The sequence below is a fragment of the Borostomias antarcticus genome (genome assembly GCF_949987555.1).
Source record: "Borostomias antarcticus genome assembly, chromosome: 8".
Classification (NCBI taxonomy): Eukaryota; Metazoa; Chordata; class Actinopteri; order Stomiiformes; family Stomiidae; genus Borostomias; species Borostomias antarcticus.
The window spans coordinates 26,511,829-26,539,575 of NC_140241.1; the positions used below are offsets into that span (position 1 = coordinate 26,511,829).

Here is a 27,747-nt window from a genome sequence, read left to right on the forward strand (position 1 = left end):
GCCGTCTGGCTGCCTGCTCCCTCTCCATACTGCTCTTCTGTCTCAATTTCAGTATGTGTGTGTGTGTGTGTGTGTGTGTGAGGGTGTGTGTGTGTGTCACGTCTCTCTCTCTTTAACGCCGTCTCTCTCTCCCTGTGTAGGAGAAGCGCATCGCGTCGCTGGACGCGGCCAACGCTCGGCTGATGAGCGCGCTGACTCAGCTGAAGGAGCGCTACAGCATGCAGACGCAGCGCAACGGCATCTCGCCCACCAACCCCAGCAAGCTGCAGATCACGGAGAACGGGGAGTTCAGGAACAGCAGCAACTGCTAGACCCACACTGAGAGAGAGAGAGAGAGAGAGAGAGAGAGAGAGAGACCCACACCGAGAGAGAGAGAGAGAGAGAGAGAGAGAGAGTGGTGTGTTTGGGTGGGCGTGCGTGCGTGTGCGTTTGTATACAGTATGTGTAGAAGGGAGCGAGGCGCCCGTCGGGACGCTTCCTTCTATGGACATCACGCCGGCGAGGCGGCGGCGTGTGGAGATCACCGCGAGGGCCCGAGGAGAGGAGGCGGGACTTTCGTTTGACAGCCGGACGACAAAGGGAGGGACCGGCGAATGAGCCGAGCCGAACGCCGGAGGGCCTCCCGTGAGAGGACGAGGGCTCGGGGAGGCGGGACAAGCTTGTAGATATGAACTATTATACTCTCCGTCAATCGACCCATTTGGATGTCTCCGTTGGATGTATGCAGTTGCTGGGACGATTTCAGACTCTGTTCCCAAGCTTGGGACAAACCACTATATAACCCCACAACGTCTGTCAGAGACTGTCACCCTGACAACCCTCCTCTCTCCTGCTCTCCTCCTCCTCCTCTCCTCCTTCTCTCCTCTTTGTTACGACCAGGTTACGTGGACCCTGTAAAAAAAAAAAAAAATCCATCAACAAAAACAATATGGTAGTTGGTTGAAAGAATGCCCTTTTTCACCCCCAATGTTTTTATTTCAATTTTACCTCCTTGTTTTTAATAACCAAATAGAAGCTTAAAAATGTTTTAGTCTGAACAATCAATTCCTGTTCCCATCCCATCTGAAATTCCCGGGGTGTGTTCCAGAGTGCCCCGCCCCTCCCCCGACACAGTGCACTTTGGGAAATCTATTGGTACAGGAAACGCCTTAAGGAAGGAACGCACCCCAACTCAGTCCCTCCTGCCCCTCATCCTGCAAAAAAAGGCACAACTTATACTGTGGATTTGTAAAGGATAAAATATATTGTATAAATAAATACATCAGATAATGTATAAAATAAACACTAAAGTAAATGAATTATGTAAGACTATATTAATTACATTTGATATAGATGTATGCATTTTTCTTTCCCTCTATAGAATATACATGACATATAACTATATTTGATATTCTCAAATATGAAAGCGGCCCTTTCTGAGGTGTTCAACGGAGCTGTATTAGGTCTGATTCATGCTCTACGTAAGCTAGGCTGACGTGGCTGTGAACGCGGGCTCTACGCGAGCGCTTGCGTAAAGTTACTGTTTTATTCACGACCCGCACAAGGAGGGGTCGACGTCACCGCGCGGAGCCTTACCTAGCTTACGTAGCTCGTGCTAGCATTGCTTGCGTAGAGCATGAATGGGCCCTTAGTCTCCTATAGGAGAGACTGAACTTGTTCTATAGGGCCTTCAGGGAGACTGGGCACTGAGCAATGAGTAGCACCACCTCTGGTCAGGAACCAACCTCTCTCTCTCTCTCTCTCTCTCTCTCTCTAGAACGCTCTCAACAGTATTAGTGCTGTATAGAGTCCCTGTGTTTAAATCTACATGTGGCTATGCACTTGATTGCAGCTATCCCAACTGTAGAGGTGCTTCTAGGGACAGTTTCCTGGTCACCGATTAAAAATGGTGTCAGTGGAGATTATTGTTGTTCTTAGTTCTAGACTAGTCTTAATCCAGGATGGAGAAACTGCTCCCTGTTTTCAGAGTGGGTGTGGCCTATGTAGACTCAGAGAGAGGCGGAGCCAGTCACTGCTCAACACCTGGGAACAGACTGTAGGAAACGGGTCTGATGGCGGTTTCTATAGTGACTCATCCGTAACGTTGCTATAACGTACCTGATGGTTGCACGTCCCTCTGTGGTTGGGACGGCCATGTTGCAATTGTTAGCCCTGTAGCACAAGGGAAGAGAAAGAGAGAGAGATGTGTGTACACACACACACACACACACACACACACATATACACTGGACTGGCGAAGGTGGTCTGAGACACCCAGGTTAGGATCTCCCTCTCCAACCCTCTCTGTTAGCTAACATCCAGAAAGCATGCTGCATCCGACTGTGACTTCACAAAGCTTTGCTACCACCTCTCTCTCCTCCATCTCTCTCTCTCTCCTCCTCTCTCTTTATTCTGAATGTGAAGAGGCTACTCTACCAGGGTTGGTCTCAGCGTGGGGGGTCAGTCCCTCTGATCCCGGCCTCCTATGACATGTCAGCATCTATATTTAGTATATTTTTGTATTCCTTTTTCTTACCTTTCCAGACTGAATACGAGTGAGAATCTGCATGCTTTATCTGGCGCCATAGATCCAATAGCAGTGCCAGAACCACCATTTGTTTTAGCTGCCAACATAGGAAGATGATGATTGTGACTGTTCTGCGGTGTGATTGGCTGCGGACGTACAGAACGTCCTATTAGAACGCTACACGCATCAGGAGGGGGCGGGTCAGCCGGGTAACGGACGACGTGTAAATAAAATGTTCACGATATTTTTACCTGATGTTAACAAAGAGAGCTGTTTTTTTTTTTTGTAAATGTATCTTATTGTGTTCAAACTCTGCTGTATTGCTCTGGCTTCACGGATATTGTAAATAGCCCCTTCAGTCCCCTGTCGTCCATTTCACCGATCGCACATCTCCACGTTTTACATCGCCTCTCTCCTCCATATTACATTCACGTGTCCTTTTTTTTAAAGCTATTGTTCTGGTATCAGTAGCAGCTTGTGACTGACTGTGGGGAGGTTCTCGGACGACGCCATCTTGGCCTCTGGACGGACTGCTGTCCAGACATCCACCCATCAAATCATTTGATACTCAAGCACAATCGCGTTGCCCATTACATCGCTATGCACTGGTGTGTCAGGACTGAAGCATTGAAACACAGCATGTCTCCAGCACTCAGGCATGCTAGGCAGAGAGAGATGTCATCTAGGCCTGTTGTTCTCAGTCATCGGCAAATCATTCATTTTATTTTTCAAGTGAAACAAATCCTGTCTTATAGTATTTAGATGGGAAGAGTCCTGATCATGGGCAGGGACTCAAGTTACTGTACACACACACACACACACACACACAAACACACACACACACACACACAAACACCTTAGGTCCTCATTTTACCTCCCTAAAATGCCAGTGGGATGCTAACCATCCTTGAGTCGTCATATAATCACTCTTCCGCCATTGTCATTTGTGCTACACGAGTGTTTCCATAGTCACAACACGTATGCCAGGGGGCTCTGGAGGACACGGTTCCTCTGTCTGAATGTGAGTTCCACCTTAGTTCCCACGGTTACCCAGGTAGAAAGAGAACCAGTGAGTGTAACGATACACACTCACGTATCCGTACAGAGCAGCCAGTCAGAAAAAAAACAAGATCTATTAAAAAAATATATATAAATCTATAAATAAGTAAAAGATGTTGTATGTTTTCTAATATCTTGTAGAAAATACTTTTGTAAGTATGTTGAAAGTAAAGTATTTGCTGGATTCTGCTTCCTTGGACAACAGTGACGAAAACAATAATGTACAGAGGAGTTTGTGTTGATGATAAAATAATGTGGCTGTGCAATTTATGTACATTTGCAACTAGACTTATTAAAGTTTTATTTAGCTATTTTAATCTGTCTCTTGTGTTATTTGTGATTGGAGTTCATACATTTCCCGCCCAGTGGGAAACCATCACTGATATCATGCCAAGCTTGCCACAACTGATTCCGATGCATTCTGGAGACAGTATAGAGAGGGAGACAGTATAGAGAGGGAGACGCATATGGACAGACTCTGTCCTTACAGGGAGTCATCAGTAGGTCGTCCTCAGACAAGCTTGACAGCGAAGTCTCCAATCATCTCGGTCTTCCATACATCCAGACAGTTCCGCAGAACTCTCCACTCCTAGTGAGACGCAGAGAGAAGGAGAGATATACAGTGGGCTCCACAATTACTGGCACCCCTGACAGACAATGCACAAACAATAAATAAAAAGGTATAAAGAATATAATACCAACATGTCTGAAATACTGTACTTTATTAATGTTTCAATGGAACCAACCAAAATCATCACAATTATTTAATACAAAATAAATTTCAACAAAATCAAGGTTTCATTATCGGCAGCCCTCATTTATTACTTTTATTAGCGACCACCTCTGGCAAGGATAACAGCATGTATAATGTTTGACAAGGTTAAGGAACACATTTGGGGGGATTTTGGACCATTCCTCTAGACAGATCTTTTCAAGATCCTTCACATTCTTGGGTTTGCTCTTATCAACTGCTCTCTTCAACTCAGCGAGGTTGGGCTGAGAATGAGGTCCGGCCTCTGAGAATGAGGTCTGGCCTCTGAGAATGAGGTCTGGTGACAGAATGAGGTCTGGCCTCTGAGAATGAGGTCCGGTGACAGAATGAGGTCTGGCCTCTGAGAATGAGGTCCGGTGACAGAATGAGGTCTGGCCTCTGAGAATGAGGTCTGGTGACAGAATGAGGTCTAGCGACTGAGACTGCGATTGCAGAACTGTGATTTGGTCAGGGAACCATTTCTGTGTGGATCTTGAGGTAAACTTTGGGTCATCGTCTTGTTGGAAAGTCCACCTACAGTACGGCCAAGTCCCAGCCTTCTGGCGGAGCCAACCAGATTATCACCCCAAATTGCCTGATACTTGGTGGAATTCATTACGCCATCAATCTTAACCAATGCCCCTGGACCTCTCGAATTACAAATAGCCCCAAAACATCTCTGACCCCTCGTCATATTTCACTGTGGGTATGAGGGGCCTGTCTTTGTATGCATCTCTGTTTCGACACCAAACATGCTGATGCTGTATCTGACCAAAACTATCAATTTTGGTCTCATCTGACCAGAGCACCTTTTTCTAAACTCCAAGTGCTTGCTTCTGTGTCTTGTGGTCAGAAAAGGCTTTCTTTTGGCCACCCTTCCAAAGAGCCTGTGGTTGTGGAGGTGGCGTGTGATGGTGCTTTTTGAAGCCTGGTGACCCAAAGACACCACGAGGCCTACAATTCTTTCAGTGATTCTTGGGGATTTTGTTGCTTCTCTCACCATCCTCTACAGTATCCTGGAAAGGCAACATGCAGTTGCGTCCTCTACCCATGAGGTTTTCAACAGTTCCATATCCTTTGCATTGTTAAATAATAGCTGATAAGAGCCTTTTCTGTCTCAAGTGCCTTAGCTATTAGCACAAGAAATACCGTACATGCCATAGTTGGTTATGGTCAGGTGTCTGGAGGAGATTAAGTGTACTGTACATCCATAAGAAGCTCACTGCCCACTGATGTATGAGGTCATAGTTGGAGATAAGTCAAGCCATTGGACTGAAGCTACTGTACATGTACACTATGTATAGGTACAGACCACAGGGTACAACGCAAAGACAAACTGAACACAATGTTGTCTGATCAGGGAACGCTGAATGACAAAGCGTTTCTCTGCGACTGACCTGTGTGCTGTTATACTGAATAAATGTTGAATTTGATCTACAATTCAGTTCCGGCATCTACTTTCCTCTCTGGCCATTGACTCTTCAATACCTTACCATTAATCAAAATATATCAATGGCCTTGACAGTGCTCAGTGGTATATTCAATCATTTGTGGATCTTCTTGTCGACATTACCAGATGTATGAAAGTCTGTGACCATCTGTCCCTTTTGAACTGCCAGTTCTTTTGTTTTCTTCACGGTGTTGGATGACAAAGGGATATTGCTTGTGAAACATTAATTAATTGTGAAACAATGATTTGGAGGATATTTATTTTAAATTAAATCAGTAAATGGTTTGGTTGGTTCCGTTGGAACATTAATATAGTACAGCATTCATCACATGTATTTGTTCTTCTGGAGTTTTTCTATAATTATATTGTTTGTAAATTGCCTGCCAGGGGTGCTGGTAATTTTGGAGCCCACTGTATATCTGTATATTTAGAGGGGTAGGCTAGAGAGAGAGAGAGAGAGAGAGAGAGAGAGAGACTGACCTACATAGGCTGATTGTTATTCCTCTCGACAGAGGGGGGGAGAGGACAGGAGAGGTGAGAAGAGGAACGAAAGTGAAGCACAGGAGAGAGAGAGAGGAGGAGGAGGAGAGAGAGAGAGGAGAAGGAGAGAGAAGACGTGGAGAGTAGAGAAACCAGGATAGAAGGCACATACATGTTCTATATCAAAGAGCATACATGTAAGCCACACTACAGCACTGGTAATCCTCACAAGGTACATGTGTTAGAATGGAATTAGAATATTCCCATCACCTGCGATCAAAGGCAGCCATGTCTGACCAGCATGCAGAGCAGGGCAGAGCAGAGGCACTATAGGATCTTCACACACGCAGCAGTTTGTTTTCAGCTGATTGAATTCATTAATATATTTTCCATTAACTTTGACTGGCTAGTGGTGGTGGGGGGGCGCGGAGGGAGCGGACCTCATTACCGCCGGCCTGCTCATCACGCCCTCTTTTAAGATTCAAGATCTCCAGCATGGATGAGATTTTTCAGGGGGAGATGTGTTTAATTGCTCCCAGCGAGGCTCACTTAGCGCCTGGGCCTTGTGAGTTCAGTAGCAGACCCCCCCCCCCCCCCCCGCCAACCCAACCCAAATACACACACACACGCACACATACTCCACCTCTTGTATGTGTGTGTAGACACATATTAGGCCACATCAGACTAATGTGAGCCAGCAGCCACGGCCATCTGTCTCACACTGGAATCCCGAGGACCAAAGATCACAGGGCTGTCGGTCTCAGTGGGAGAATAAACTGCTTCGTCATCAGATCTCGACTTGGCAGGACAGAAGCAGAGTACCTCACCTTTCCTACCGAGTTAGGATTTCCCCGTTCGTTTGAGCACAGGCACCTATATTTCAGTCCATTAAAGCACTGTGTGTTATCCTCATTGTTCCGAGTCACAATATCAGTTTGTGATATGTACTGTAGTTTGCACACTGAATTGAAGATAGAAAGACAAATCCCGGTTGAAGTTCCAATAGTGTTTTATTGAATGTTGCACAGTAGCTAACACAGTACAGTTCTGTCCTCCTGTTGCGTTTGTTTTCTCTGGCTGATGCGATTTCAGTAAAGTTCTTCCTGAAGGTGTCCCTATAGGTCTATACAGTAGATGCTCACTCACCATAAACATTCAACTAGCCCCACCCCAAAACAAACTGATTTCTATGTGACCCAGAAGGCCTATTACACAGGTGTACAGATTCACAGACAATGGAGCTAAACATCCAGTATGTGTTCCATGTAACTGCAAGTCTGTTCTGGACACGGGTTCTAACTGAACAAGCAGCTGCCCTTACAAAGGGGATCATAGAGAAAGCCTCAAGTGTCCATTCTCGGACAAATTATGTGGAAAACAAATAAACAAAAAAGAGAACAGGCAGTACTCCTAATAGTTTGCTTTTATTTGCCACCCTAACCCAGACCCTAACAAATAAACAAAATTAAATACAAGTGAAATATCACTATGTAAACTAACAGTTAGTATTGACGGTGTCAACTTAAGACCTCTCCTGCTGACGTCATTCTACAGCAGCCATTTTGTGTGACCCACTGCTATCGGTATAAGGCGGCCATCTTAGATTAGCTGCTGATCTGACTGAAGAATGAGGGGAAGAGGGAGGAGCACCTTTCCCTTTAGAACCATAATGGGCGTAGCTCATCCCTGATTGGCTCTGAGAGGTGGGGCGGACAGCAGTAGAGTCACTGGCCATTGTATGGTCAATAATTAAACGCACACGCACACACACACACAATCTGTGCAAATGTTAAATATTTAAGAGCTAATGTGCAAATGCTCAGATTAATGCACGCATTCCAGATACAAAGATACACTGTGTTTATCTACGTGTGTGTTTGGTGTGTGTTGTGTTTGGTGTGTGTTTGGTGTGTGTTTGGTGTGTGTTTGATGCATGCGTTGGGAGAGAGAATAAGCATGCATATCATGTGGTCAGCAGCACTGAAGCCTCCATATATTTCCCTGAAGAGTGAGTGTGTGAGTGTGTGAGTGTGAGAGTGTGTGTGTGTGTGTGTGTGTGTCTGTGTGTGTGTGTGAGAGAGGGTCTGTGTTTGTGTGTGCGTGCGTGATTGTCCAGGGAATTGGGAGGCACACAGCTGCCGTGAGGGTAAAGAATCAATAAGTGCATCTAAAGCAGGACTCTCCAGCCTGGCCATCCATCTGCTCCGGCGTGGACAGCCTCCACAACACACTCCATTCATACATGTCCACCAGGAGAGGACACGGACACACACACACACACACACACACACACACACACACACACATACACATACTGTATATACACACACACACACACACACACACACACACACACACATATATACACACACACACACACACACACACACACACACACACCCTCCCCCCACTCATTCCCTCAACCCCCTGTGGCCTTCACTCCTCCTGGGGAGGTAAATCAATCGATCCCCAGGCAGGTCTCAGGGAGGTCAGTCTCGGAGGTCAACCCAATTCTTTTCTCGGCTCACGCCAGGCACCCCTGGGGCGGTTGGTTTGGAGCGGCGGGGTGTCTAATATCTAGTGACCCTCCACAGGGGGTAGTGCATGTGTGTGTGTGTGTGCGTGCGACTGGCGTAGCGCCCCTCATAAGTTCTCCAGGCTGGTCGTGAGCGAGGGCCCCAGGCCGTGGCGGGGGTCCTGGGGGGCCGTCCTGCGAGGCGGGGGGGCCGGGGAGCTGAGCTGGGGGGCGGACAGTGCCGAGGCCGGGGGCGGGGGGTGAGTCCTGGCCCCCCCGGAGGGCTGGGCTCGGCTGCAGCTCAGGGAGCGCCTCTCCTCCGCCTGGGGCCCCGGGCCCCCAGGGGCCTCCAGGTGAGCCTCGCACACCTCCAGCAGAGACAGCACCTGCTCCTTCTGGGCCTGGGACTTGAACCTGCGTTGGGCCAGGTAGAAGAAGGCCTCCACGAACGCCTGCAGACCCATCCCTGGGGGAGGGGGAACAGTTGGGAGGGAGGGAAGGAGGGATGGGGGGGGGGGTAGAGAGAGACAGATGGAGTGAGGGTAAGAAAAAACAAAAAGGGGGGTAGAGATACAAGATGTTGGTTTCCAAACATACCGTGATTCCACACACTCTCAGGTGAAACAACGCTAAGATCCACAATCCCTCCGACGACGGATGAAGCAGTTGAACCAGAGAGACGCTAATTGGAGGCTACAGAACAACAAGCTTCCTCCCTCCCAGGTAGAAGCTGATTACGCCGTGTTCTCCATCCCGGCCCTCCTGTTCTACATTATTAATGAGAAGAACCGCCGTCCCCAGACCCCCGAGCAAATCACTGTATCTACTATTGATGATCTCATAACACCGTCCGTCAAACACACAGACACGCACGCACACACCAAATAACACACATGCCTACAGTATATTAACCAGGGTCAAACCTGCTCCCAGTCTACTTACTGTATTCCACTCCCTCAGTAAAGCCCTAATTGAGGTTTGAAACTACTAGTGCACCCCTTGGGGGCCTGCGCACGTTCTGCAGCAGACAGGTTGTGCTACGCTAATAAGCTAGCCCTTACTGTAGCAGTGGGGTGAGGTGCACGTGTAATGGCGTACAGGAACATGCATTCTTGATGTAAGACAGATAGTGTCTTGTTTAAAAAGCCAATTATAAACCTTTTCTGACTGGGAAATAAAACATGTTCTCGGCGACGGGACAAAGCTAGTTACCTTACGTAGCTAGCTACAGGTAGAGAGCTTGTTTCGTTTCTTCTCCAATTAGCCTGCAGAACCACCATTACAGGCAACACCGCGCGGGCGAGACAGAAACGCTGTCCGTCCTGTACTACACGCCCACAGCGCCCCCTGGAGGGGGACGCAGGCGCTACACTAAGTTCTGGCGTTTCGCTGCAGCTGGATTCAAGTTCCGCCAGAGGGCGTGCCATCCAAGATGGCGGAAGAGACACGTTCGCTTCGTTATCATCCATAATTTATTCATTAAGCTCATAAAATAATAAATTTGCCACAGGGCAAAATATTATAAGGGGAGGAGGGGAGAGAGAGAGAGGGGGATGGAGAGAGGAGGATGGAGAGATGGGTTGGAGAGGGAAGGATGGAGAGAGGGGGGGGGGGGAGGGGGATGGAGAGATGGGTTGGAGAGGGAAGGATGGAGAGAGGGGGGTGGAGAGAGAGGGAGAGATGGAGAGAGGGGGGTGGGGAGGGAGGGATGGAGAAAGGGATGTGGAGAGGGGATGGATGGAGAGGGGGATGAGGGAGAGAGAGGGGGGTGGACAGGGCGGGTCAGAGAGAGAATTTCTCCTGCGGTGATAAGGAGGTCTTAGCATTCCGTTAAAGCGCTGAGTCAGTGGTTCTTGCCTTGCAAAACACAGAGCTTTATTATTAATAACTACTTGCCTTATCCATAACCCCACTCCCAAAACACACACTAACCTCCCAAACGCCACCACCCCAATCACCAGCAAGATAGAGAGAGAGAGAGAGAGAAGGGGAGAGAGAGAGAGAGAGAGAGAGAGAGCGAGAGAAGGGGAGAGAGACTGCCTTCATTCCCTCTTGTCCTCACAATGTTAATTCTAACCCCCACCGATTTGGGCTGCACTCACATTCAGCTCACGGTTCTATTCTCTCTAAACAAACCCTCCATCGAACTGTGCAGAATGAGTGAGCACACCTGGCGTACCCTTCCTCCTCTCTATATACACGTCTGCATGTCCAGGCGCTGAATAACTCAGTATGTGGACCCTCTCCCAATGTCACTACTCCGCCAGACACTTTCTATCCTGTACTGAGCATGAAAGAGGAGAGGGAGGAGAGGAGGGGGGAGGAGAGGGAGGGGGGAGGAGAGAGGAGGAGAGGAGGAGAGGGAGGGGGGAGGAGAGAGGAGGAGAGAGGAGGGGAGAGGGAGGAGGGGGGAGGAGGGGAGAGGTGAGGTGAGGGGAGGAGAGGGGAGGAGGGGGGGAGGAGAGGAGAGGAGGGGGGAGGAGGAGAGGAGGGTAAAGGAGAGGGGAGGAGAGGTGAGGAGGGGGGAGGAGAGGAGGGGGGAGGAGAGGGAGGGGGGAGGAGAGAGGAGGAGAGGAGAGAGGGAGGAGGGGAGGAGAGGAGGGAGGAGGAGGGGAGAGGTGAGGTGAGGGGAGGAGAGGGGAGGAGGGGGGAGGAGGAGAGGAGGGTAAAGGAGAGGGGAGGAGAGGGGAGGAGAGGAGAAGGGAGGAGAGGAGGAGAGAGGAGGGTAAAGGAGAGGAGGGTAAAGGAGAGAGGAGGAAGGGAGAGGAGAGGGGAGGAGGAGAGGAGAGGAGAGGAGAGGAGAGGAGAGGAGAGGAGAGGAGAGGAGAGGAGAGGAGAGGAGAGGAGAGGAGAGGAGAGGAGAGGAGAGGAGAGGAGAGGAGAGGAGAGGAGAGGAGGACTAGTGATAGCCAGGGGAACATTTTGCTAAGAGCACATCTCCAGTTCCCCACTCGCATTAAATATAAAGGTCAGCTGGTCCTCTGTCCTGTCTGCTTTCACACTTTCTTCTTAGGCCCCTTTCACACCTGGCATTAACATTCGTCTTGGGTGATCCGATCATAAGTGGATCTCTGAGCGCAACAAATGTTGAGATCCGATCACTCAGACCACATTCGGAGGTGGTTTGGTCACATTCTTTTAGCAGTGGGTGTGCAAAATGTGTCCCGGGCCACATTGAAGTACTGTACCGCCTACTCTACTGGCGTCCTAAAACTGGCGTTTGAATTTTGTTCATTTTGCGAGTAGGCTACAACGCCCACGTTTGGCTCTGCACGTTGGAATTCGACTGGTTTAGTTTTGTAATTTGAAAATGTGTAACTTGTAAGTTTGCAATTTGGACATTGAGTATTGGAGCTTATCTGTATTGAGCATGATCTTGGAGCTGGCAGCAACATTTCACTGTGACTGTACACGTACTGTACTGTACATTACATGTGACAAATAAAGGAATATCATATCTTGTTCTTAAATAATTGGTTTATATAGGCCTATCTGTTTATGATCCTGGCATTTGTCTGTCTTTTTCCTTCTCGATGAGAGAAGCCGTGTGTGTGTGTGTGTGTGCGTGTGTGTGTGTGTGTGCGTGTGTGTCTGTGTGTGTGTGTGTGTGTGTGTGTATGTCACCTGCTTCTCTGGAGTCAGGCAGCATCCCAGACCAGCGGCGTGTGATGTCGATGTAGAGGATGTCCACGGACGCCATGGACAGATTACTGTTGCTGAGCTTGCAGTTTCTGACGAGAGAGAGACACGCACGCACACACACACACACACACCAGAACACACGCACACACGCACACACACACACCAGAACACACGCACACACACACACCAGAACACACGCACGCACACACACCAGAAGACACACAAACACCAGAACACACGCACACACATCAGAACACACACACACACCAGAACACACACACAGCAGAACACACACACACCAGAACACACACACACACACACCAGAACACACACACACACACACCAGAACACACGCACACACACCAGAACACACGCACACACACCAGAACACACGCACACACACCAGAACACACACACACCAGAACACACACACACACACACACCAGAACAACTGAGGTCACTCATACTGTAGGCAAGGAAAACGCAGCGTGTGAACTCTCTCTACACGTAGCATGTGAAAAGAAAAGAGAAAGACCAGCTTTTCACACAAAGCACAGATCCAGAGTGTGTGTTTGTGTATGTGTGTGTGTGTGTGTGTGTGTGCGTGCGTGCGTTTGTTTGTTAACAGGGCTGACGTTAGGGAGTTGTGTTCTAATAGCAACATATCCCTGCGGTCAGGTGGTTTACCGCTACACCAAGCTTAACGCTCGCTGTGCACAGAAGGATAATCACCCATCGTGGTGCTAAGTGCCTGGGACGCCGGGGGGCGGGGTCTGCCCCTGGCGCGGGAGGCTGCGGCTTGAGGGCGCCATCGTTTGGGACAGCGAGTGAGACGCCGCCGTTTCCTGGATAGGCCGTTAACGCGGCGAATGGGACGCTCCGTCCGGAGAGCCGGCTCTTTTAGCGCGCTGCTTTTCAAACGGAAGGAAATCCAGCCGGAGAGCGACGTGGCGGCGAACCGTCGGCCGCTGTCGGCCCGAGAGCCGGACCGGAGACCGGGTCGGGATCCGGAGGTCGCGTGGCGGGGGGGAAAAGGTCACGCCTGGTTGTTTACTATCAGTTCTGTATGCGAGAGCAAGCCGGCGTTTCAATGCACAGGTCTTAGTCAGGGAGGAACAGGAGAGGTTTTCAGCGCTAGCATACGAATCAACCCTTGGACAACGATGGCGTGCCGCGTAAGAGCCTGCTCGCTGTCACGCCCCGCCAACCTTACACCAGCGACTGAACACGTTCGCTATCCCAGAAGCCCTCATAGGATGGAAGACGGTTAATGATGATGACTACGGATTCTCGTGTTTATATGATAAGCTTACACATCACACCACACCGTACTGTATAGCCTCCTGTAACTTTCACTTTTTGCATTTCATTTTTTGGGGGCCGGTGAAAGTTGCGTTGATGACGGTAATGAACTCAACCTTGGCCTAGGGTGGGCATCGTATGACCGAGGTATTGCAGTTATCGTCACAGCCCCATCTGTTAGTGTGTCATGACTGTAAGCGTGTGTGTGTGTGTGTGTGTGTGTGTGTGTGTGTGTGTGTGTGTGTGTTACCTGATGAATGTTCGGAAGCCTGTAGGCCCCAGCCTCATGTTCCCCCGGACCCCCAGGAAGCGCAGGAAGAGGGCGGCGATTCGCTCCACCAGACGCAGGTAGTTGAACTGCTTGGTGTACTTGGGGAACACCTGCTTCAGACACAGCGAGGGCAGGACTCCGCCCTCCTCCCCGCCCGGAGACCCCGCCTCCACCAGGATCTCCCCCTGCTGCTCGGACACGCCCCCGGCGTGGGACCTGTTTCCGCAGAAATGCCGGAGGAGAGAGAGAGAGATTTCGTTGAAGAAGGAAAGAAAAAGTCTCTAGTTTAACAGTAGAGAGATAGATAGACACAGAGGTCAGAGTTGGCCAGGGCTGTACAGCCAACCTGCCCCATGTTGAGTAATGGCCTTCATGAACACGGGAGCACAAGGTCAGGGTGATTGAGGAGAGGACACACAGCAGTAGAGAGTATACAGCCCAGATAGGACCAGGATAGGACCAGGACCAGGATAGGACCAGGACCAGGATAGGACCAGGACCAGGATAGGACCAGGATAGGACCAGGACCAGGATAGGACCAGGATAGGACCAGGACCATGATGGGACCAGGACCGGACCAGGACCAGGATAGGACCAAGATAGGACCAGGACCAGGATAGGACCAGGACCAGGATAGCACCAGGACCGGACCAGGACCAGGATAGGACCAGGATAGGACCAGGACGAGGATAGGACCAGGATGGGACCAGGACCGGACCAGGATAGTACTAGGATAGGACCAGGATAGGACCAGGATAGGACCAGGATAGGACCAGGATAGGACTAGGATAGGACCAGGACCAGGATAGTACTAGGACCAGGATAGGACCAGGACCAGAACCAGGATAGGACCAGGACCAGGACCAGGATAGGACCAGGACCAGGATAGGACCAGGACCAGGACCTGAGCCAGAGCCAGGACCAGGAAAGGTGAAGTGACGGAGCAGTGGGAGTCTAGAGTCCCTCTGTCTGCCCGTCTAGAGTCCACCCAGGGAACGCACAAAACAAAATGTTTGTGTCAGCAGCATCACTCACATCTATTCTCTATTGATTTCTGCTCTAGCTCATTTCAGGTTATTGACAATCATTGTTAACGGCAGATGTGGGCCTGAGCTGCATGGAAAAACCTTACATAATATACGGTGCGCGTGTGTGTGTGTGTGTGTGTGTCTAACTGAAAGAACAGGGATGCTCTTAGCCCTGCTCTCTGTTCCTGGCTGAGAGCCAAAGGGATGGGCCATTCTTTGAGCACGCAGGGAGAGACAGAAAAAGAGAGGGAGAGAGGGTGCAGGATAATGAGGGAGAGAGAGAGAGAGAGAGAGAGAGAGAGAGAGAGAGTGACAGAGAAAAACATCTTCCTATGGCCCAGGGAGCAACCAAAGCAATTATTCTTTTAAATGCCATGTTAATGGTACGCTAGCCTGCTATCCTCTCTCCTGCTTTCACACAGTCCTGAGGACAGGGGGGAGGGAGGGAGGAGGAGAGGAGTGAAAAGAGAGGAGGGAGGGAGGGAGGAGAGAGGAGTGAGGGAGGAGAGAGAAGAAAGATGGAGGAGAGGAGTGAGGGGGGCAATAGCGCCTCTATTGTTTTCTTCTTGCTCGAGATGCTTGTGTTTACTCAGCGAGAGAGAGCCAGGCCCATGTTTCACTGGAGAGATTATGATCACGTAAACTACTGTGTCTGTGTGTGTGTGTGTGTGTGTGTGTGTGTGTGTGTGTGAGGTCCTTGTTTGTTTTGGACTGAAATGCACAGACAGGGAGGCATGGAAAAACACCCAGCTGGTGGGTTTATTAATCGGGTCTATTAATAAAGTTTGAGGTCAGCGGCAGGTCACGGAAGAGAGAAAAATCACTCAGGCTACGTAAAGCCCCGATGCTAGTTCGGCTGTTCTTTACCGCGTAGGTTCTGACGAGACCTGGCGACGAGGAGAGTGGCGCCCGGGTTCTGGCGGGGGGGTTCGGTAGAGGGGGTGACGGTAAGCGGGAGCGGGAAACGGGGCGAGCCACGGACACGTGCCACGAGCGCGTTTTCCCCTCCCCGCCAGGCGCGCCGAGGCTTTTCGGGGTCGGCACCGTGACGCCGGCGAGCGGCGGAACCTCCCGGGGAGCCGGAGAGCAGGTCGGCGGCGAGCCAGGTGGCGTGCGAGGAGAGAGGGGAGAGGCGCAGGGGGCCGTGGAGAGGTAGAGAAGGGGGGCGCGGTCGAGGCCGGGAGGCGGGAGCCAGAACAGTGTGTGTGATGTGAGTGTGATGAACCTGACGTGTCGGCGCGGCGCGGAGGACAAATCCATCTCAGAACCCGATCGCGCTAGGGATCCGGAAACGGACACGTCCGACTTTGCTGCGAAACAGCCCCAAAGCAATCTCTACCCTCCCTCTCTCTCTCTCTCCCTCCCTCTCTCTCCCTCCCTCCCTCCCTCCCTCCCTCCCTCCCTCCCTCTCTCCCTCCCTCGTTCGAGGCATATTATCCTGGCAGGATATTGAAAACACTGCGATATTAAAAAACAACACCACAGTGCCCGTTGTTACAGACAGAGCAGTGAATACTAGGTGCTCTCCCTCTACGGTGAACCTTCTACCCACCCTGAGGTCTCTCTGGAGAGAACAGCCCCCGGAACACAGTTCACATACCACAGTGAACCTTCTACCCACCCCGAGGTCTGTCTGGAGATACCACAGGCCATACAGCAGAGCTACAGTGATACCATGAAGGGGAGGCTGAGGATGGCTGGACAGCAATGTTCTGAGCTAGAGCACTGCTTCTGGCCTCAGTAACGCACACACACACACACACGCGCGCACGCACGCACGCACGCACGCACGCACGCACGCACACTCTCGAAGCCATTCAGAAGCTCTCAGGTAGTTGTAACTGTAGCTAAGTGCAGTAGAGGTGAGCAGAATTGAGGCAGATTAGTGTGAGAGGCCTACAGAGCAGACAGCACTCACCTTTTATGACAGAGAGAGGGAGAGAGAGAGAGAGAGAGAGAGAGAGAGAGAGAGAGAGAGAGAGCTACATTTCCTCCTTCACTGTGAAAAATACTCTGACATTAGAGAACATTTCTTACTTGACATTAGACGAAAATGCCCTGAATTTGAATCCCTAACGGAACAAAAAAGAGTCCAGTACCTTTTAGGAGAGAAGAAGGATTGTTCCATTATAGCCACAAAATATGTAACAAGTTGCCACAACCTTAGGGACAGCCAGTAGCACAACTTGCTCTTTTATTTATTATTATTATTATTATTATTTATTATTATTATTATTATTATTATTATTTATTTCTCCTTTTATTTGGCCACATTTTTACTAGAAATATTACTTAGTAGAAAGAGAGCTGTTAGTTGTTAGTTAACTTAAAGTTAAACTCTTTCTTTTTATTGTATTGTATTTTATTGCACTGTACTTTAGATTGCTATTCTTGTACTTTGCCTTCAGCACTAGATTTTGCTCTTGGTCACTTGTTTTAGAAAGAAGATGCACTTGTGAGTTCTGGCAAGTAGTAGTACATTGGCTTTTTCTACGTTAAATGCAATTATTGTTAGTCGCTTTGGATAAAAGCGTCTGCTAAATGACTGTAATGTAATGTAATGTAAAGTAATTAACCATATACTTAATCTGTTATTATTGAATTGTGTTCTTGACGCTTTGCCAATATTGTTCACCCAACATTCATGCCAATAAAGCATATTGAATTGAAAAATTGAGAGAGAGAAAGAGAGAAAGAATGAGAGAGAGAAGTAGAAATGCAACAAATTTGCATCAAATCTTCTAACAGGGAAACTCGTAATGGCCTGCAATGACCAGCGTCTGCCTGCGGGAGATGTGACCCACTATTTCATCATTCAGGAGGAGCGCACCCTCCTCCTCCTCCGAGACCGTCTCTCTAACTTTCCTTCTTACTTCCTGTCGCTCCCTGGCGGGCGTCGTCCTCGGGGCGGCGCGTCCGGACCGTCTATCTAGGTCGTCTCCGGGAGAAATGAAGAAGCGACCGCCGGCCAGACCGCCCCCGTCGGAACGCGCCTCCGCCAGACGGAGAGGAGCGATGCCCGGACGAGCAGGGGGGGAGAGAGAGAGAGAGGGAGGGAGGGAGGGATGGAAGGAGGGATGAAGATATCGGGGGGGGTTGAAATATGGGCAGAGGACGGAGAGAGGGGAGATAAAGGAGAAGAGAAGGGCGGGAGCCGGTGACTGAGTGAAATATAAGCCGACTCTCATCACTCCTCCGGTCACGCACCACCCCGCTCTCTCTCTCTCTCTATATCTATCTCTCTCCCTCGCTCTCTCTATCTATCTCTCTCCCTCTCTCTATCTCTCCCTCCCTCTCTCTCTTTCTACCTCTCCCTCTCTCCCTCTCCCCCACTCCGGCTCTCCCCATTTGTGTTGTGTGGGAACCAGAGCCTCTCAGCCCAGTAGTTCTAGTCAGTAGACTGGTACAGTAGTTCTAGTCAGTAGACTGGTACAGTAGCTCTAGTCAGTTGACTGGTACAGTAGTTCTAGTCAGTAGACTGGTACAGTAGTTCTAGTCAGTAGACTGGTACAGTAGTTCTAGTCAGTAGACTGGTACAGTAGCTCTAGTCAGTTGACTGGTACAGTAGTTCTAGTCAGTAGACTGGTACAGTAGTTCTAGTCAGTAGACTGGTACAGTAGCTCTAGTCAGTAGACTGGTACAGTAGTTCTAGTCAGTAGACTGGTACAGTAGCTCTAGTCAGTAGACAGGTACAGTAGCTCTAGTCAGTAGACTGGTACAGTAGTTCTAGTCAGTAGACTGGTACAGTAGCTCTAGTCAGTAGACTGGTACAGTAGTTCTAGTCAGTAGACTGGTACAGTAGTTCTAGTCAGTAGACTGGTACAGTAGCTCTAGTCAGTAGCTCTAGTCAGTAGACTGGTACAGTAGCTCTAGTCAGTAGACAGGTACAGTAGTTCTAGTCAGTAGACTGGTACAGTAGCTCTAGTCAGTAGACTGGTACAGTAGTTCTAGTCAGTAGACTGGTACAGTAGTTCTAGTCAGTAGACAGGTACAGTAGCTCGTCAGTAGACTGGTACAGTAGCTCTAGTCAGTAGACTGGTACAGTAGTTCTAGTCAGTAGACTGGTACAGTAGTTCTAGTCAGTAGACTGGTACAGTAGCTCTAGTCAGTAGACTGGTACAGTAGCTCTAGTCAGTAGACTGGTACAGTAGTTCTAGTCAGTAGACTGGTACAGTAGCTCTAGTCAGTTGACTGGTACAGTAGTTCTAGTCAGTAGACAGGTACAGTAGCTCTAGTCAGTAGACTGGTACAGTAGCTCTAGTCAGTAGACTGGTACAGTAGCTCTAGTCAGTAGACTGGTACAGTAGTTAGTCAGTAGACAGGTACAGTAGTTCTAGTCAGTAGACTGGTACAGTAGTTCTAGTCAGTAGACTGGTACAGTAGTTAGTCAGTAGACAGGTACAGTAGTTCTAGTCAGTTGACAGGTACAGTAGCTCTAGTCAGTAGACTGGTACAGTAGTTCTAGTCAGTTGACTGGTACAGTAGCTCTAGTCAGTAGACTGGTACAGTAGCTCTAGTCAGTAGACTGGTACAGTAGTTCTAGTCAGTAGACTGGTACAGTAGTTCTAGTCAGTAGACTGGTACAGTAGCTCTAGTCAGTAGACAGGTACAGTAGTTCTAGTCAGTAGACTGGTACAGTAGTTCTAGTCAGTAGACTGGTACAGTAGTTCTAGTCAGTAGACTGGTACAGTAGCTCTAGTCAGTAGACTGGTACAGTAGCTCTAGTCAGTAGACTGGTACAGTAGTTCTAGTCAGTTGACTGGTACAGTAGTTCTAGTCAGTAGACTGGTACAGTAGCTCTAGTCAGTAGACTGGTACAGTAGCTCTAGTCAGTAGACTGGTACAGTAGCTCTAGTCAGTAGACAGGTACAGTAGTTCTAGTCAGTAGACTGGTACAGTAGTTCTAGTCAGTTGACTGGTACAGTAGTTCTAGTCAGTAGACAGGTACAGTAGTTCTAGTCAGTAGACTGGTACAGTAGTTCTAGTCAGTAGACTGGTACAGTAGCTCTAGTCAGTAGACTGGTACAGTAGTTCTAGTCAGTAGACTGGTACAGTAGCTCTAGTCAGTTGACAGGTACAGTAGCTCTAGTCAGTAGACTGGTACAGTAGTTCTAGTCAGTTGACCGGTACAGTAGTAGCTGTAGGCAGCACGTATGCCTACTGTAAGTGCCTTGAGCAAGACACTGAACTTCAAAATTGCTTACGGTAGCGCAGTACCTAGTCCTGTCACCTCACAGCCAGAATGTTCCTCGGTTCCTTTCTGCGCGAGTTTGCATGTCCTCCCCGTGTTCGCAAGGGTTTCCCCCATAAAGAACCCAATACGAAAAACATGTGGAGGAACAGATCACTAACACTGTCCGTCCCTGACGAAGACTTGGTTGTCCCCCGGGCGCGTCCCAAGCACGCTGCCTACTGTCTGCTCCCAGCTGCCCTTGGGGGAAGGACGTCGGGATGGATTAAGAGCAGAGAGAAGTTTCATCGGTGGATGCTCCAGTCATTTCGTGTGTGTGTGTGTGTCCGTGTGATGTTCCGCCTCTGACCGTGTGATAGATGAAGATGTTTGTTGTTGTCTACCTCTATTGGGTAGGCAGGTATAGTCGCTGGCAGCAAATTAATCTAGGGTCGGTCTAATCTTCCCTCTGCATGTTGGCAAGGATTACGAGAGCAGAGGAGACTCTTGATGTTCTATTAGACACACACACACACACACACACACACACACACATTTCTGCCATCATCGGGCCGTTTCCCTTTCTCCATGAATAAGTGAGGAGGGTGAATGTGTGTGAGGGAGGCCGGGTGAATATTTCATGGGGACCCGTCCTCCCAGGACCCCGACAGCGACACCGCTGGCGCCCCGACCACCGCGCCGGGCCAGGTCAGGACACGGACATGACCACCGCGCCGGGCCAGGTCAGGTTGGGACACGGACATGGCCACCGCGCAGGGCCAGGTCAGGTCGGGACACGGACATGAACACGGACGCCGCTGCAGTCTGTGGTTTTTAAAATCCCTTCGCTAACTGAATCCGATCCTTCAGCCACCTGCGCCGCGGAAGCTAAAGTGAACGCAGCGGGCTGATTCCAGCTGCCCGTAATGGAGGAGCAGACCGCTCCGTGCTGAATACAAAGGGCTTAGTCTCACACTCTCACACACACACACACGCACACACACACACACACACTCACACACGCACACACTCACTCACACACAGCCTGTGACTGGTTGTTAGTCATGCCGACAGAGGCCGGGCGGTTGTGCGGCACACACACACTCACACAACACACACACACACACACACTCACACACACACAGCTCTGATCCTGGAGGGTGGTAGGGAACAGATAGGTGGATCAGGGGAAGGGGGGGAGGTGTGAGCAGACAGGCCTGTTCCCGTCTGTCTGTGAGACAGGATGTGGAGAAGAAGTCACTCTGCAGAAACACGGCCACATTTATGTGGCATTACACCACGGCATCACAGAGCAACTAGATATGCGTTTTGTCTGTGTGTGTGTGTGTGTGTGTGTGTGTGTGTGTGTGTGTGTATTTATAGCGGTCCTGAGGGTTAGCTAGCTAATGTCCGGGTTCTGCTCAACATTTAAAAAAAAAAAGAAGACGATCTGGATTAAACTCATAAATCACCCACGACAATGGCCCACGACACACACACGCACACACACACACACACCTCAGCTCTCTGCCTGTGTCGCGGGCAGCATCTGCACTGCAGAATTAATGGGCTGGCAGAGAAGTGCCTGTCTGAGGGCGCTACTGACACCCTTACACCTCACCACTCTTCCTCCTCCTCTCTCTCTCCCTCTCTCTCCCTCTCTCTCTGTCTCCCCCTCCCTCTCTCTCTCTCCCCCTCCCTCTCTCTCTCTCTCTCTCTCTCTCTCCCCCCCTCCCTCTCTCTCTCTCTCTCCCCCTCCCTCTCTCCCTCCCTCTCTCCCTCTCTCCCTCTCCCTCTCCCTCCCTCCCTCCCTGGGTAGGTCGTTCTATCCACTAGGGGCTAGGGGCGTCCTTACAGTACCTGCAGGACGAGTGAGTTCTGTCCATTACGAACAGCTGCCTGCCACCCGCACACACACACACACACACACACCCGCACACACACGCAGGTACAGCACGCCGCGGGTCCCATCTGGCAGGCCCGCCCCTGCGCCGTTCCCCAGACTGCGGCAGGAAGGCGGCGCGTTCCCCGGCTAAACGCCGCACCCTGCTACGGACACGCCTCTCCCTGGTGAGAGATCGCCCGTGATTTAGTAAGAGCGCTACAGGATCTCCGATAGAAGCCCAGCGGCCGACTCCAAAGAATCGATTCTTGAAAAGATCGCCATTCTTAATGCCATGATTCCTGAATCGATTCCCGACTCCCAAGAATCGATTCTTCTTCTCTTTTTTTTCCTCTCTCTCTCCTGAGCACTTTGACTTGAGGAATATTTGAATGTTTTATTTAAGTTCAGCAAACTAACTGTGAATTGAGAAATACTTGAAGTTGAAGAGAAATACTTTCCTTGTTTTATTGAAGTTCAGCATGGTCACTGACTGAATTGAGAAATACTGGAAGTTTAAACTTCATGACTGTTATACTTGAGAGGTTGAATGTCAAGTTCAGCATTCCATTAATAGTGACTTTTTTTGTCTTAGACTTGCCTTCGTGTGCTTTTGCAATATAAAACTACATAATATTATACCCTTTATTATGCTATATTCCACTTTCTTAGCACACATCAGACTGGAGTAGATCCTAAAATCTGTCTTTGGAGAAAATCCATTGAGAATTGAGAATTGATTCTAGATTCTGGAATCGAGAATCGTTGGAATCGATTCTCGATTCTGGAATCGGATCGTGACACCAGGAATCGGATCGGATCGGATCGTGGCTTAGTGGAATTGGAGCACCCCTATTTATTTTGGTCAAATCCCACGTTCAGTGGGTCCGTAAGCTTCTCCGGCTTTGCTTGCTGTACAGGAATGAGCTGACGGTTCCGGAATGAGATGACCGCTCCGGTAGGAACGGTAGATGACGTGGGGGAGAGCTCTTCACCCCGTGACCTGGAACGGGATAAATAAAGTAAATAAACGCGAGTCGCGAGTCGCACGCCCACGGGAACGGACCAGGTGGCGGCGGCGGCAGCCCTTTCTCCCCCTGCGGGAACCGTGGGACACACGGCCAGCGCCGGGCCCTTTGGTAAATAAACACATCATTTATCCCCATTCCCGTACAAAAGCAAAGTCTGGGGCCACTCTGGAGAGGGAGAGACAGCGCAGGGACTCGATGGCTCCTAGACGAACGAGGCGCGGTTTGAAAGCGTTCGGCTCGCTGGGCTCGCCTGGCCCCCGGGGGTAACGGTGACGGCGGAGAGACGCGGGCGGGGGCCCGTGGCGGGGCTCTGACAGAAGCTGCTAGCCGGGCGGACGTACCGAGAGGCTCGTTAGAGCGGCGGCAGCACACCGGCGCTGCGCTCCGCCCGGCCGGGGGAGGAGGAGTACCGCACCGGGAGATCATCGCTCCTCAGTGCCCGTGGGCCGGGCTGAGACGGCTGACCGCTACGCAGATGTCAGGAGGGGATCCTGACACACACACGCACACACACACACACACAGACGCGCACGCACGCACGCACGCCCCCACGCAAGCACTGACACGGAAGAGGACGTGATTAATGAGTTTTTTAGCGACATCAAATCAAACGTCTAAATTAATAAGCATTAGCGATTGCTGGGTGTAATTACACCCCCCCACGCCCCCCCCCCCACTGCCTCTGCACAATCACCTCCTGCCACAAACGCCAAACTTTTACTTCCCTCACGAACTAAGCAGAGGGGTGTGCGGGCAGCATGACAGGTAACTTGTACCGTTACGTTCTACTGGTAATACACCGCAGAACACCAAGCTCCAGCGGAACGCCTGTCATTACCTCCGCCCCAGCGAAAGCGCACGGAGAGAGGTCATGTTTTCGGTGGCGCGTGTTTATTTATTGGTTTGTAAGCAGGCTTGTGCAAAAACTACCAGACAGTTTTCCAAACTCGGTGGAGGTGCTCCTGACTGCTCCTGACTGCTCCTGGAGGAAGAACGGCTTGGATGGGAGAAACGCAGGGAGCAATTCCCACCAGCGACCCCGGAAAGTTCCGTGTGTAATGGTAAAATGGTAAATGGACTGCACTTATATAGCGCTTTTTATCCAAAGCGCTTTACAATGGCCTCTCATTCACCCATTCACACACACATTCACACACCAATGGCGGTAGCTGCCATGCAAGGTGCTAGCCTGCTCATTGGGAGCAATTTGGGGTTCAGTGTCTTGCCCAAGGACACTTCGACATGTGGACAGGAGGAGGCGTGATTCGAACCGCCGACCCTACAATCATTGCACGACCCGCTCTACCACTGAGCCCCAGCCGCCCCTGTGTGTGTGCTGTTTGGCCGTGTTGCCGCTTGAAGACCCTCCCTTGGGTCCAGTAATTAAAATGTAACGATCGCAGCAATACCAAACATGTCCTGCTCACACGTGCGCATGCAGAGCCATGAAATGCGTTCACGAGCGGAGGCCTGTGCTCTCCGCGCTCCGTTTCTAGGGTAAACTGCATACGCGTGTACTGGTGTGGGCTAAGGCAAACACAGAGAGACACACACACACTCACACAAACGCACACTCACACAAACACACACTCGGGTTGACGGATGGTTTGGTACCGTGTGTGTGTGTGTGTGTGTGTGTGTGTGCCTCAGAGAGAAGGAGAGATTATTAAGGATTATAGATATTTTGCAGGACTGTATCAATAAGCTGTTACTCACAAGTATACTGGTAGCAGAAAGGGTACAGTTATTATCCTCTCTCTCTCTCTCTCTCTCTCTCTCTCTCTCAGGAGCAGAGATGATCAGAGGAGGAGATATGGGATTTGAGTCATTTTGAGAAGAAGGGCTTAAGGGGAGGGGGGGTGGAGGGAGGGAGCGAGGGATGGAGGGGACGACGAGCATTGAGAAAGAGGGAGAGAGAGTAGCAAATTGTGTGTGTGTGGGTAATGGGAGTTTGGGGACGGCCATCCCACAGGCCAGTGGGCGGCGTAGGCCCCGCCGCCACACACACACACACACACACACACACACACACACACACACACACACACACACACACACACACACACACACACACACACACACACACACACACACACACACACACACACACACACACACACACACACACACACACACACACACACACACACACACACACACACACACACACACACACACACACACACACACACACACACACGGCGCGGCCATGTGTGAAATTCCATCACGCCTCGGCAGGAATTTAATTTTTCCGTTTAACGGGCTTATGGGGAACTGAGCCAGCGGTGCGCTGATAAAGATGGACTGACCAAGAGATGGAGAGAGAGAGAGAGAGAGAGACACACTGCCCTCCTAGCAACCCCCAACCAGTCTGTGTGTGTGTGTGTGTCTGTGTGACTCACTGTGATTTCCTCTGGGCGGGGTCCATGAGTCGTAGCGTGTCTCTGATCACGCCCACTTTTACCTCCTCGTCCACTGGACTGGGGACATACTCAAACACACCGGGAGCCACCTGGAGCACGCGCACACGCGCGCACGCACGCACGCACACGCACACACACACACACACACACACAAAGATTTGAAACCTCCACACAAAGGCTTTAAACTATTCATGCAGGTGGAATTAGTAATGTAGACTATGATGATGAAGATGATGAAGGTTTCCCTCACCTCCTGCTCATGTTCTATCCTCATACTGGGGTTGGCGTTAACCTCCAGTAACACAGGCTTCAGGTTCTTCATCAGCAGGATGTCAAACCCCAGGATCTGACACACACACACACACACACACACACACACACACACACACACACACACACACACACACACACACACACACACACACACACACACACACACACACACACACACACACACACACACACACACACACACAATAAACATCTACCTCTTGAGAGACATGGCTTTTTTCCTGAACATTATATCTGATCAACATCATTTTGTTAAAGAAATTAAAAACAATCAACACACACACACACACACACACACACACACACACACACAACTACCGTGCCGCACCCCTCTCCCCCACACCTGGAAGCAGGAGGGGCCCGGCTTGCCAGGCGGGATGTCGGCCTGGTGGTAGACCCTCAGCTCGGGCACCAGGGCGATGACCGTCTTGATGACCAGCGCGATGATGTCCGACCACACCTTCTTCATGTCCACGCCCTTGGAGGCCAGCCGGTACAGGACGCTGGAGAAGGTCCGCTTGCTGCCCGTGCTCAGGCTGTCCGAGTGGACGAAGTTCCCGCTCTGGACGTTCAGCGAGTAGTTGGTCAGGTGCATGAAGACATGGCTCAGGTTCTTCTGACTGGGCTCCTGGAGGGAGGGAGGGAGGGAGGGAGGGAGGGAGGGAGGGAGGGAGGGAGGGAGGGAGAGAGACGGAGGAGGGGATGGAGGTAGAGAGGGGGAGAGAGACCGAGGGGGGGAGGTAGAGGGAGGGAGGTGGAGAGGGGGAGAGAGACGGAGGAGGGGATGGAGGTAGAGAGGGGGAGAGAGAGTGAGGGAGGGAGGTAGAGGGAGAGAGGGAGGTGGAGAGGGGTAGAGAGGGGTAGAGAGAGGGAGGGAGAGGGGGTTAGAGAGGGAGGGAGGGAGCGAGGGAAGGAGGTAGAGAGGGGTAGAGAGAGGGAGGGAGAGAGGGAGGGAGGGAGGCAGGGAAAAAGGGAGGTGGAGTGAGGGATGGAGGTAGAGTGGGGGAGAGAGAGGGAAGCAGAGAGGTGGAGAAAGGAGGGGGTGGGGGAGGGAGGTAGAGAGGGAGAGAGGGAGGTAGGGAGAGGGGGATTAGCTGAATTTAATTCACTGATATTATCTATCATCATATTCGTTTCGACAGTGAAAATATCCCGATTTCCTGGCGCCTGTTGACTCTGTGCCTGCTGGCTGGGCTGTACTGTACCTGGTAGGGCTGTACTGTACCTGGTAGGGCTGTACTGTACCTGGTTGGGCTGTACTGTACCTGGTTGGGCTGTACTGTACCTGGTAGGGCTGTACTGTACCTGGTTGGGCTGTACTGTACCTGGTAGGGCTGTACTGTACCTGGTTGGGCTGTACTGTACCTGGTAGGGCTGTACTGTACCTGGTAGGGCTGTACTGTACCTGGTAGGGCTGTACTGTACCTGGTAGGGCTCGGTGCAGAAGCGCGACAGACCCTCCTTGGCAATGTAGATCTCCAAGGGGACCAGGGACTTCACCAGCACGTACAGCCGGATGTCGAACTTCAGCTTGTCGATGAGGAGGGGCTTGTGGATGTACTCCTGGACCACCGCCTGCTTGCCCCCCGGAGACGAGCCCCCCATGAGGCGCAGGTCGCCGGGTTCGCGGATCAGGAAGATGCCGTCCCCCTGGGACCCCCCGTCCGGCTTGACGATGAAGGTGGGCTTCAGGGCCGAGGCGTTCTCCTTCTCCATGCGGATCTGAGGGGGGGGGGGGAAGTGGTTACCTAGGAAACTGGCTGTCCTGCTGGCTGGATGGATGGATGGATGACTGACTGGCTGATTGTCCTGTTGGATGACTGACTGACTGACTGACTGACTGACTGACTGACTGGCTGACTGACTGGCTGACTGGCTGACTGGCTGACTGACTGACTGACTGACTGACTGACTGACTGGCTGACTGGCTGACTGGCTGACTGGCT

General features: G+C 50.8%; 2 protein-coding genes across 2 annotated transcripts in view; one reads left to right on the forward strand and one right to left on the reverse strand.

The window, feature by feature from the left end:
• Positions 1–3,823, forward strand: part of dab2ipb (DAB2 interacting protein b) — a 74,828-nt gene extending 71,005 nt beyond the window's left edge. Inside the window, exon 11 of the mRNA XM_084441962.1 lies at positions 141–3,823. Within this exon, the coding sequence (XP_084298088.1) occupies positions 141–311 (171 nt within the window). The 3' untranslated portion in view covers positions 312–3,823. The remainder of the gene's footprint in view (positions 1–140) is intronic.
• Positions 3,824–7,296: 3,473 nt separating this feature from the next.
• The window catches only part of ttll11 (tubulin tyrosine ligase-like family, member 11), a 30,542-nt gene continuing 10,091 nt past the window's right edge, over positions 7,297–27,747 (reverse strand). The window contains exons 4-10 of the mRNA XM_084441587.1: positions 27,227–27,523; positions 26,145–26,429; positions 25,761–25,856; positions 25,490–25,599; positions 13,956–14,192; positions 12,386–12,492; positions 7,297–9,227 (exon numbers count right to left, since the gene is read on the reverse strand). Of these exons, the coding sequence (XP_084297713.1) occupies positions 8,890–9,227; positions 12,386–12,492; positions 13,956–14,192; positions 25,490–25,599; positions 25,761–25,856; positions 26,145–26,429; positions 27,227–27,523 (1,470 nt within the window). The 3' untranslated portion in view covers positions 7,297–8,889. The remainder of the gene's footprint in view (positions 9,228–12,385; positions 12,493–13,955; positions 14,193–25,489; positions 25,600–25,760; positions 25,857–26,144; positions 26,430–27,226; positions 27,524–27,747) is intronic.